Source organism: Chionomys nivalis, chromosome 17 (assembly GCF_950005125.1).
Source record: "Chionomys nivalis chromosome 17, mChiNiv1.1, whole genome shotgun sequence".
Lineage (NCBI taxonomy): Eukaryota > Metazoa > Chordata > Mammalia > Rodentia > Cricetidae > Chionomys > Chionomys nivalis.
In genome coordinates, this window is record NC_080102.1 from 34,352,989 (window position 1) to 34,365,473 (window position 12,485).

The 12,485-nt window shown below is 48.8% G+C and overlaps 1 protein-coding gene and 1 pseudogene across 4 annotated transcripts; one reads left to right on the top strand and one right to left on the bottom strand.

Moving 5' to 3' along the window:
* Window positions 1–7,406: 7,406 nt before the first annotated feature.
* Window positions 7,407–11,228, top strand: C17H8orf33 (chromosome 17 C8orf33 homolog). 4 transcript variants are annotated; one of them, XM_057791901.1, is made up of 5 exons: window positions 7,407–7,677; window positions 7,759–8,049; window positions 8,198–8,282; window positions 8,430–8,576; window positions 8,984–11,228. In XM_057791901.1, the coding sequence occupies exons 1-5, from the start codon at window positions 7,672–7,674 to the stop codon at window positions 9,121–9,123; spliced, it is 669 nt and encodes a 222-aa protein (XP_057647884.1). In that variant the 5' UTR covers window positions 7,407–7,671; the 3' UTR covers window positions 9,124–11,228. The 4 variants fall into 4 exon arrangements, with proteins under 4 accessions (XP_057647884.1, XP_057647886.1, XP_057647885.1 ...); XM_057791903.1 differs by having other exon boundaries at window positions 7,878–8,049; XM_057791902.1 differs by having other exon boundaries at window positions 7,407–7,655.
* On the bottom strand, window positions 9,392–10,218 carry LOC130888871 (securin-like; annotated as a pseudogene).
* Window positions 11,229–12,485: the final 1,257 nt, after the last annotated feature.

Here is a 12,485-nt window from a genome sequence, read left to right on the forward strand (position 1 = left end):
TTACAATATTTTAGGGAGCGGTAGTGGTATAAGCATTTAATCCCAACACTAGGGAGGCAGAGCCAGATGGATCTCTGATTGGAAGCTAGCCTGGTCTACAGAGTGAGTTGCAGGACAACTGTGGCTACACAGAGAAACCTTGTCTAGAAAAACCAAAAGAAAGAAAAAAAGAAGAAAAAGAATCACAATGCAGTGTTTCTGATCTGACTATTTTCACGTCCGAAGTCGAGTTAGGCAGGACAGCACTATGCGTCTTGTACTAGTCCTTTCGGGAAGCCCAGACAGGGTCAGGGCCAGGAACTTCTGAGCGAGATCTGCTGTTCCCTCTAGAACTAGTGACCCAGGACTGACACTGGGAATGCAGTCTCCTGCTCTAGGATAACAAGCAGAGAAAGGGTCGGGGCACGGGCGGGCAAGGACATAACAAAGCACTCCTTCCATTCTGTAGTTGCCTCGCCCCCATTTAGTATTCCGTTGGTTGCTGCGGACCCATGACTGTTTTCTAGATTTCTGATGAAGTTGGCTTTGACAGTTTCTAATTTATTTCAACGTTTATGTTGTGGGCCAGGTCCTTGGAGATGCCTACCTTAATGATTTGTTCCACAGTGGCTTAAAATCTTTTTCTTAGACTTATTTATGTTTGTGGGTGTTTTGCCTGCATGTATGCATGTACATCATGTACGGCAGTGCCTGTAGAGGTCAGAAAAGGGCTCTGGATGCCCTGGAACTGGAGGTAGGGATGGTTGTGAGTCACAGTGTGGGTGCTGGGAACCGAAGTCGGATCCTCTGCAAGAACAAGTGTTCTTAAGTGCTGAGCCACCTCCCCAGGCTGCAACATTGGCTGCAACATGAATATGAGTCAAAGCAAAACAGAAACAAAACCAAAACAGAATATGGGTGCCTATTAGCAAAGGCCCCAGCCCCACTCCAGAGAGGTGTTGTCTTTCTTTCTTCCTTCTTTTCTTTTTTTTCCTCCTGTTTTTTTCTTCTTCTTCTTTTTTTTTTTCTTTCTACCTGGAGGGACAGCCGTGGATGCTGGGAACTGAACTCTTATATTTTTGGTTGTGAGCCTAGCCTTTAATGGCTGAGCCATCTCTCCAGGCCATCCTCCTGTTTTTTTGAGACAGGGTTTCCCTGTGTAGCCTTGGCTGTCCTAGAACTCACTATGTAGAGTGAGGCTGGTCTCAAACTCAGAGAGAGTCATCTGCCTCTCTGGGCAGACAGGACACTCCCACCTAGAGGCTCCTGAGCTCTTCACTTAGATGAGTTGCTAATTGCTCCTAACTCCTCTCTACTCAGGCTTTGCCCCAGGGGGCACGAGGGGACTGATATTCTTTCGATCCTTCCAACATTGCATTCCAAATGTTCCATCTCCAGGGTAGAAAAAAGGCAGGAAAACTTCCTGGGGCTGGAGAGATGGCTCAGTGGTTAAGAGCACTGCTTGCTCTTCCAAAGGTCCTGAGTTCAATTCCCAGCAACCACATGGTGGCTCACAACCATCTGTAAGGAGGTTTGGTGCTCTCTTCTGGCCTGCAGACATGCACACAAACAGAATATTGTATACATAATAAATGAATATTAAAAAAAAAAAGAAAACTTCCTAATGCTGCTGTGACCCTTTAATACAGTTCCTCATGTTGTAGTGACCCCCAACCATAAAATTGCATTGCTACTTCATAACTGCAATTTTGCTATGATTTTTGTTATGAATCACAATGGAACTACCTGATACACAACCCCAAAGGGGCCAACCCACAGGTTGAGAACCACTGCTCTGGTAGATACTACCCACCAGCATATGAACTTTTCCTCTAGGGTAGCCACGCCCCCACCCTTTTAAAAAAAAGAGTGTTTCCTGAGCTGGGCATGGTGGTGTAAGCCTTTAATCCCAGCACTTGGGAGGCAGAGACAGGTGAATTCCTAAGTTTGAGGCCAGCCTGCTCTACAGAGCAAGTTGCAAGATAGCCAGGGATACACAGAGAAATCCTGTCTTGGAAAGAAAAGAAGGAAAAAAGAAATAAAATAAAATAAAAGACTGTTTTCTGTACATCAACTATATTGCTTGTTTCTCGGGGTGACAGATAAGGGAACACTGTCCTTTCACTGGGATAAAAGGTCATAGTAAATGCGTCAGTGAGACCGGCCAGCTGAGGAGTGGAGAGGGGCATTATTAGAACGAGGAGTCGGAGAAGGGCATTTGAACTAGTTAGTAAAGCGGGTCTTACTGAACAGGCAACCTAAAGATGAAGAAGGGAATCAATGGTAGAAGAAAAGGAAGTGGGGAGTGTAGAGGCACGCAGGCCAGGTCCTAGAAGTGCTGAGACACCGGGGTAGACAGAAAAGCCAGGAAGGAGAGCTCACCCTGGAGGCACTCCACTAGGCCCCACAGGCCTGCATCCTGAAATGTAGGCTCTGCAGCACAGATCTACAGGGCTGACGGTGCTTAGAGGGCAACACACCCTGCACACACCTTGCACAGGACAACAAGCTGTCCAAATGCAGTGTCTCTGGCCAATGGGCTCTTCTTTCTGCTTCCCCGGGAAAGGCGTGTGGGGGGGTGCTCTGCTCGGTTTCAGGACAAGAGAAAGCTGAGGGGGCTATCAGGAGGCAACAACAGCGTCACCTGTGGAGTGACGTGTCGTAAAGACGGTCTAGAGAGGAGCTAAGCAATGGCTTCTCTGAAGAAGAGTCGGGGGAGGATGGTGGAAGGAGCAGCAGTGCGATGCTCTGAGAAGGAAGAAGGGCTGGACATTGCTGGAGTGAGGCCAGACTGTAGGGTATGAGAGACTTGGCGGGAGGAGTTAGGATTATGGACAGGATGACCCTTGTGGACTCAATCTAATCACACCAACTTGTAAAAGCCTGATAAATCAATGTCAATTCTCTTTTTTTTTCTTTTTGTTTTGTTTTGTTTGTTTGTTTTTTGTTTTGTTTTTTTGAGACAGGGTTTCTCTGTGGTTTTGGAGCCTGTCCTGGAACTAGCTCTTGTAGACCAGGCTGGTCTCAAACTCACAGAGATCCGCCTGCCTCTGCCTCCCAAGTTCTGGGATTAAAGGCGTGCGCCACCACCGCCCGGCTCAATGTCAATTCTCAGATGTGCAGCCACGTTAGGAACCTCCAGGAATTACAGGGCTGCTCTTGCCAGAATGCAGCAAAGAAATACAAACCTCTGTGTGGCACTCATAAAGCAATCGATCTTGCCAATGGCTTGAATAAACTTGGAAGCAAATTTTCCTGGCGAAAAGCTGAGCTAAGTGAAAGAAAGACCCACTAGCACACTACCTCAGCAGGACTCCCTCCTTGCCCCCCGCCCCATAACAGCTACAAAATCCTTTCTTCTCGGAACCGGTTCCACCGATCCACCATCGTTGGGCACCAAGGACAGAAAACCTGGCTTGGAGCTAAACCAACGCACCTCCGGGCTGTGTTCTTCTCTAACGTTAACTGAGTTCCCAAGTCCGGAGCATCTTCGTCGCACACCTGTCCAGTCCCTCCCCGCCCCCGCCTCAGCTCCATCACGATCCCTCACACACCTCCTCACAAACCCTCCCACGCTGCCTCTGCCCCAGCTCGAACCAGCCCCGCCATCCACCGCCGCCACGCTGGGGACAGCAGGTGATGGTTCCCAAGCCGAGGCTTTGCCTAGGGAACTAACTCACCGTGGGAGTCGCGCTGGGCACCGTGCTTGCCCAAATCAACCGCAACCGACCCTCCAAATCCCGCCCGACTTCCGGCCGCGGCCCCGCCCCGTGCCCCTCCGTACGGCCGCTCTAGATCCAGGGAAGTCTGGCGACTCTGGAGACTCGATGGTTCAAAGCTACACTCTACGAACGAGTCCGGCGTCCCTTACTGCTATAAGTGGTTCTAAAGGACCCGAGCACACAACGAAGTTCAACTTAGTAAGAGGATACTATCAGAAGCATGGCAAGAACTAAAGATAACGGAATAATGGGAGATTTTAATTCAAAGGCTCCAAGAATTAGAACGGATTGTAGCTTGATTTAAAAAGTCTCATGGTTGGGGTATAGCTCAGTGGCAGAGAGACTGCCTAGTGTGTGCCAGACCACAGCTTCAATGTCTCACACTGGTAAATGAAACGTAAACACATAAGAACGAACCAACAATTTGACAGGTGAGTGAAAAAACATGCCAAATTCCGTAAACAGGTAGTTGTTTATTGTTTCGTAGGAGTGTTCATAGACCATTTACAAAAATTGATTATATGCTCCTTTTATAGGCACATTAGATAAAATTGTTACTATATAAAACGTTCATACAGCCGGGCGGTGGTGGCGCATGCCTTTAATCCCAGCACTCGGCAGGCAAAGGCAGGTGGATCTTTGTGAGTTTGAGGCCAGCCTGGTCTATAAGAGCTAGTTCCAGGACAGGAACCAAAGCTACAGAGAAACCCTGTCTCAAAAGACAAAAAAAAAAAAAAAAAAAAAAAAAAGTCTGTTGGGATTTCAGAAATATTGACTAGATAATCTTATAAAAATTACCTGGAAAATTGCAGACTATAAAGCAAAGAAAAGGGGCTGGAGACACTGCTGAGCACTTAAGGGCACTGGCTGCTCTTCCGGGTACTGGAGGTTTGATTCCTAACATCCACATGGCTGTTCACAACTGTCTGTAAATCCAGTCCCAGCAGATCTACAGTGCTGGCCTCCCTGGGCACTAGGCACACAAGTCCTGAGTAGACACACATGCATACAAAACATAAAAAATATTTTAAAAAGTAAACACTTAGGCCAGGCGGGCAAGTGGTGCACACCTTTAATCCTAGCACTAGCAGTCAGGAGGCAGAGGCAGGAGGATCTCGGTGAGTTTGAGGCCAGCCCAGTCTACAGAGTGAGTTCCAGGACAGCCAGGACTGTTACACAGGGAAACCCTGTCTCAGAAAACCAATAAAAAATACTTCATTCTCAAATGTGTACTCTACAATTATTTTTGTTTATAAAGACAAGCGTATTTATCCTAAGCTAGTATTTTTTGACTAGCAACAACGAACACACCACACACACACACACCACACACACACACACACACACACAGGCATTCTCTCTCAGCGCGAGTGTTCGCGTATGTATGTATACTGTGTTTGGATGGAGCTCAGTTGGTAGAATGCCTGCCCAGGATGTACGAAGCTTTCTCTTGGTTAGATCTCCAGAATTCATAACCTCACCTGTATGTAATCCTAGCATCAAAGAGGTGGAGGCAGGAGGATCAAAAAAGGATCAGAAGTTCAAGGTTACCCTCAGGACATGAGACCCCGTCTCAAATCAATCAGTCAGAGGCTGGGGAACTAACTCCATATGGGTAAGGTGCCGACAGGAGGCCCTGCAGTAGCTCCCAGAACCTATGGGGTTTAGTGCCATGCTTGTAATCTCAGTGTTAGGAGAGGTAGAGACTAGTGAGCCCGAGGCTTGCTGGCAAGCTGACCTAGCCTAATTGGTTAGCCTACATCCCAGTAAGAAACCCTGTCTCAAATATCAGGGTGAGTGTGTGAGATGGCTCAGTGGGTGATGGCACCTGCTGCCATGTCAGAGGATTCAAGTTCGAGGACTGGGATCCACACAGTGCAAAGGACTACTCCCTAAAATCTTCCTGTGACCTCTACCTGTGCGCCATGGTATATATGAGTGTACACACACACATTCCGCACACACACTCACAAATTCCTTTAAAAACGAGTAAAAGTGTAGTTTGTGGTGGTTTGAAAGAAAATGGTCCCCAAAGAGAGTGGCACTATTAGGAGGTATAGCCTTGTTGGAGGTAGGATGTCACTGGGGGGGGGGGGCGGGCTTTGAGGTCTCTTTTGCTCAAGGTTCACTTAGTGTGATAGTCAAGTTGACATCTTGTCGGCAAGATGCTGCACTCTCAGCTCCAGCACCACATCTGCCTGCACACAGCCATGCTCTCCGTCATGATCATAATGGACCGAACCTCTGAAACTGTAGGCGAAGACACCTCAATTAATATTTTCACTTATGAGTTGCTATGGTTGTGGTGTCTCTTCACAGCAATAAAAAAAACCTCTTAAGTCATAGTTACATATTAAAACAAAAGCAAAGTGGATTCCTTCTGAGGAACAGCTAAGAATGACCTCTGGCCTACACACACACACACACACACACACACACACTCCAGAAAGAGAACCCATTACAGACCAAAGTAACCACTGCATGAAAGTCCAACTTGGTGAACCAGTACGTTTTTATTGGGGTTACTACCAGGAATATGAGTGAAAGGTCACTTACAAGGAGCAGGGATGACCCAAAAACCATTGCACCATGTTAAATCCCTCCCCCAGCTTGGGTGATGGCTCGAGAAAGTGTAGCCCTGGAGCTCTCTGCACAGCCCGCAGGCAGTTTCAGAGTCTGAGAACCCCCTCCACGTCCAGACAGTCAGACTCCCTCCCCCAGCAGTTGTTACCCCTTTTTAGACGCTGGTGAGAATCTTTCTGTTTTCCCAGACCTCACAAGTCTCCTTTCCCCCATCCTGTCTGGGATTCTGAGGGAAATGCCACACACCAGTAGTCACGGGCTGTTCCTCAAAGTTTGAGAAGAAGTGAACCAACTGTAAAGGGCCTTGGAGAAGCAAAGCTCGCAGCAGTAAAAGGGAATGAGAGATGATTTGTTCTGGAGACATTTTGAGGATCCAGGAACACAAATTTAGGTAATCCTAAAATCCATGTTCCAATGTGGAAACAGTTTCACGAAATCTTAGTTGTGGTTGTTGTTGTTTTTTTGTTTTTTGAGACAGGGTTTCTCTGTTGCTTTGGAGCCTGTCCTGGAACTAGCTCTTGTAGACCAGGCTGGCCTCGAACTCACAGAGATCCGCCTGCCTCTGCCTCCCGAGTGCTGGGATTAAAGGCGTGCGCCACCACCGCCCGGCTAGGCGCAAGATATTATCGGAACTTTGGGATTGGTGGAATTTAATGGTCTGCTAACTTAACAGATTCTAAAAGGTTTTTTTTTCTTAAAAAAAGATTTATTTATTATATATACAGTGTTCTGCTTGCATGTATGTCTGCAGACCAGACGAGAGCACCAGATCTCACTACAGATGGCTGTGAGCCAGCATGTGGTTGCTGGGAATTGAACTCAGGACCTTTAGGAAGAAAGGGTAGTGCTCTTAACCGCTGAACCATCTCTCCAGTCCCTCTAAAAGGTTTTTAATCTATTAATCACAGCAAGATGTTAGTTCTGACTCAGAGATGGGCAAGAAATGGTTGTTCTAGAACTAGTCCAAGATAAAGTAATTAGCCACTAGATCTTCAACATTCCCATATCTCCATATTACTGTAGTTGTATAAGTCAATCACACCTTGGACCTCCTGGAACTGGAATTAGCCCCGCCCTGCCCCGCCCCGCCCCGCCTCTGGGCGTTCTGCCCCGCCCCGAGAGGAGAGATGCTCCATTCCTATCTCACCGCGTGTCCGACTGGTTTCTCGTAGGTGCACTCTGCTGGGTTCTTCGAGGCCTCCACGTTCGTCCCTGCGCTCTTTGCATCTTCCCAGAGTTGTTGCACGCCCAGCGTGGAGCGTTCGGTTCACCGAGTGCTTTCTGCTCGCTGGTCCGCTGCGGAACTCTGTGTCGTAGACGCGTTTCCAGAGGACTGAGTTCACTGCGTTGTTAGAACTTACGTAGCTTCCGGTAAACGCTACGGTGCATGTCGGTGAGCTACGGGAGATGGCGTGTTGGGGCGAGGCCCTGGGTGTGGGGTCTTTGTGAATTTCGTCCTGTCCCACATTTTTAGGAGTTAGGGCTCCCTGCACTGGAGACACCAGCAGCCTCAAGCCGGAGAACTCAACGCTCTCCCCGCAGACCCCGGCTCCCCCTCCTGACTTCCGGTGCCTCAGACCCTTCTCTTCTCAGTTCAGTGCAACCTGCTTGTGACTCCGCCACCAGAGCACGTCCCGTAGGCAACACAGTGTCGATGAAGCAAAAGAAGAAGAAAATCCCGACTAGGGTCTCTGGGACAAATGGAGACGAAAAGACCTCCGAGAAACCTGTTCCAGAGGAAGCTCCCCCCAGTGCTGAGGCCCAGGTAAGGTTGGGATTCCCTGTGAGTTTTCTGGGTGCTGGCTCGTCTGCGAGTGTGGTCTAGGTAGGCGAAATTAAGGCGCTGAAAGGATGGGACAGGGGTCTGTGGGATCCTGATGCCTGTCGCAGCCACGCCCCTCTTTCCATTACAGGCGGAGCAGCTGGCGAGGGAGCTGGCCTGGTGTGTGGAACAGCTGGAGCTGGGTCTCAAGACGCAGAGACCCACCCCGAAGCAGAGTGAGAGCCCCTTCTTTCTAGTTAGGGAAGTGTAACCCGGTGACAGTGCTGTGGCCGGCGGCGTTGCCAGGGGATGGAATTGTTGCTTTTGTACTGGGACGGTAGGGAGTGTGTATGAAGTTACCAGCTCCTTATTTCTGTCTGCAGAAGAGCAGGCTGTTGGGGCAATCCGAACCTTGCGCAGTGAGAAAACTCCCTTGCCTCGGAAGAGACAGCTGATGCGCTCCTTGTTTGGGGACTACAGGGCTCAAATGGATGCCGAATGGCGGGAAGCCCTGAAGGCCCTCAGGACTGGTGAGGAACTGGGAAGTGATTGATTCAGTATATCTACTTCCAGGGGGTAGGGAGAAGCTCGCTCAGGGAAAAAGCCTAAGCGTACCTCTCCGGGGCAGCAGCCCTGGAAGAAGGAGGATCCAGGTCCTCACCTTGTTTTGCTTTTGGGGTGGGAAAAACCAGCTCATCTGTCTAGGCCTTGGTTCATTCCACTGACCACAAACAGATACTAGTTGGGTGTAGTTTTTGTAACTAAATGACCTGGATTCAAATCCTGGATCTTAACATTTTTGGCAAGTTACTGCATTGCTGAATCTCATGAGGGAATGACAATGTTGATGTTATAGGACCGTTGTGTGGGCAGTCATAACTGCATGGATAATGTTAGCTGTTACTCGGTTCTGACTCTCTGCTCCCCCTTCCTGCAGCTACCCAGTCAGCCCGGGTCCAGCTTGTAGGCGATGAGGCCAGAAAGAAGAGCGGAAGGGTCTGCAGGCCTCGTCCAGCGGGAAGAACCAAGGCCACTGTGGACTCTACTGATGAAGAGTTTCGGTTCAATTTCTTTTAGATGCTCCTACATTCTGGACTAGTCATCCTCCTCTAGCGTGGTGTGGGGATTTGTCTTGAGTGCAGGGCCCGGCTAGGAATTGCTCTCAGCGGAAGTGGGATTGGTTTGTCCCTATCTGGTGTGTGGATGGGAAGCTGCTGGCCCTGAGAGACTCCTTATGGGAACTTTTGGAGGAGATGATCCTCCGGTCAGAAGAGAGACGCATTTGGGAACTCCTCTGTGATAAGCCTGCTTGTTGGGTGGGTTGTAGAAAGAAATGGTCCTCCGGTCACTGGGAGTAGCTGTTGGCGGTGAGGAACTGAAGAAGCTGTGTAATTACTTACACATAGCGCTCACTTTGAACGGATGCCCTGGCCATTGGCTTAGAGCTTTATCTATTGTTAGCGCACCCTAATAAATATTTTTTTCTATACACAAATACTTTATTACTGCAATATACACAAACTATAAAGGAATAAGAAGTTAAAATATCCGCATTGTAACAAGCAGGTGGCAGTTGAACGTCCGGGGTGGAGAGAAGGCTGGGACGGACTGCAGTGGATCGGATTCCCGTGGTAGAAAGGTGTCTTCAGCGGCGAAGGGGGTCCGGGTGCAGCAGCTTCTCAACCACACTTTCCTCGCTCAGGCTCCATTCAGGGGGAGATGTGCAATCTGCTGCTCCTCAGGCAGGTCAGAACTCTCAAAATCTGGAGGACTGAAAGGGAAGAGCTTTTCTATTTCTGGGTAGGTGTCATCAGAAGCAGGAACAGAGCTTTTGGTCTTAGTAGGCTTCTTGGTGATCTTTAGTGCTGAAGCATGTGCACGTGTGTCTTCCTGTCCCACACTCACCTTCTTGACAGTTGAAGTTGGCGGTTTTTGTTTGAGGGGCTTATTAGTCTCCACCGGCTTTCCTATAACCCTGTTGACAGTTCCCAGAGCCTTTCTGCTGGCTTTAGGCAAGGCTGGAGCATCGAACACTTTGCCAGCTTGTGGTACTGAGACCTGCAAGTTCCCATCTAAGGCCTCGACACCAGAGCCCAACTTCAACCAGTCCTTGGATGCCAAAGGGCTGCCTCGGTCTTCATTATCCTTATCAACAAAGACCAGACTAGCCATCCTGGATTACTCCGCGATATCCTACCAGCCTCACCCCTTACAGAAGACTCTAGGCCCTAGAGTCTAGGGTGTCTAAGCCCTTCCTGGACTAAAGAATCCTTCTAGCAAGTATGTAGTTCTTGGTCAAGTCAAGTCATCATGTAGTTACCTGTACCCGGAGCCTGCTTCAGGGAGAATTTAAGGCACATGCCAGGTTTTGCTTAGGTTACTAAGCTATATCTGGAAAGGGCACCTTCACAGCAAGCCTTGAAGTCCAGGGAGACTATCTCCAATGGTTTGGGTGTTGATGAATTATTACTGGGGATAGAAGAAGTTAAATATCTGAGTGACCAAGGTTGCCTGCAGGGAAAATCTCCTAGAGGGAAAATACAGTCATAACAAGAGAAAAGTCCTACTTTATTAACCAACACCAGGGATGTTGTCCTGGGGATCAGCATCATATTAGAGGAGATTTGCTCTTCATTCTTCTGACACCAGACTGTTCTGTGATTTGATCCAGAAAAAGAGCCACATAGAATATTGGAAACGTTAAGCCAAGATCATCCTAGGAACCTTCTATAACGCTGTAGATGCAGAGCTGACGGGGATACTTCTCCATGCGAATGGTACCAGGGATCCTGTAGGTGTTTTGTATAGAAAGTTCTCATGGGGCTAGAGATGGCTGTGTTGATAAACTGCTTGCCCTGAAAGCACAAGGACCTCAGTTCGTTCCCAGAAGCCACACGAAAACACCATGTGTGGTAGCAAACATTTGGAATTCCAGCAGTGGTGAGGCAGGGGCAGGAAGATTCCTTGGGCTCAGTAGCCAGCCGGAATAGCTCAAGAGATGAACCATGGGTAAAATAAAATAAAAAACAAGATGATCCCTAAGGATGAACACTCAAGGTTGTCCTCTGGCATTGACATGAATACACACATGTGCATACATGCCTGCACATGCATGGAACTTCTTGCCAGCAAGAAGCCACAGGCTGCCTCAGAATCTGTAATGATTGTATACCCTTAGACAATAAATCATAAACACGCTCAAGCCTGTGTGACAGCCATGACTAGGTTCTAAGGGGTTGCAGAGCTTCCTAGCAAAGGATGAGCAGCCTCAGAGCTGCTGCGGGAGCCCTGCCTTCATGTGGGTCTCAGCAGAAAGCAGGCATTGTGCTACAAAGTATACATGCTTCGCTGGAGAGAGGGCTTAGCAGGTAAGAACACTGGCTCCTCTTCAGGAGGATGCAGCTTCTGTTCCCAGCTCCCACGTGACAGCTCAGCAGTTTGTAACCACAGTGACACGGGATCTGACATCCTTTTCTAGCCTTCTTGGGCTCCAGCCATGCACTTGGTGCACAGACATGAATTCAGTTCAGGCACACTCAAACATGCAAACACGCTGTTGGTGAAAAAATGGAAGGGGCATGCGTAGTTCTCCCTTATAGCCATCTGAACATTCGAGGCTTTCAGAGTTCCAAAGGAGTTCAAGAGTCTGGGGAAGAAATGGCCACAACACCCTGAAACCACAGGGTGTCTTACACAGCACCAGATTCTGCATTGGTTAAGGGCATCTGCCTACGGAGTCTGATTTAGCCTCATGTCTTCCTTCTAGACTTCCGGCTTAGTCACTTTCACTTGGCAAAAATACAAGCATCCATCCTCCCCATTTTCACCACAAGAAGGTTCATGTCTTGGGTTAAGACTTCCAAGACAGCCGGTGAGAACGGGAAGATGAATATCACAGGCTGCAAGCATCTCACCACCTCCTGCACAGCGGGATCAAATCCGTGTCCTCGATGTCTGCTTTCCTCTTGTCCATATGGCTGCGTTTGAATCGGCATAGTGAAAACAGTTCTTCCTGGGAGTCATGGTCAACGGTGATAGAGATCAGAAGCCATGGGATCCTGGACTACACAGCTCTACCTCACACGCTCGGTCTCTTTTCAGGTAACGTCTCACTTAACTGCAGCCTGACACTGAACGAGAGTCCCGTGCTCTCAGAAACCTGCACAACCTTGTGAGGGACGTCTATAGGTTCCATCTTTAGACAGAGACACCCCAAATTCCTTAATTTGTGGGAACACTGAGAACTCTGCCTGCTACTATTGGCCACTGGAGCAGAGTGCTTCTCCGTGGCCATGGCTGAGGGGAGAAGTAGCCAGACTCACTGCTCCATGGCTTCCTCACCACACTGATGGTGTTGGTGAGGGGTGGAGGACTCCATCACCTCTTATCTGCTCATCGTCTCGCTTGGACATTTTATGTGTCCCTTCCTGCTGCACCTT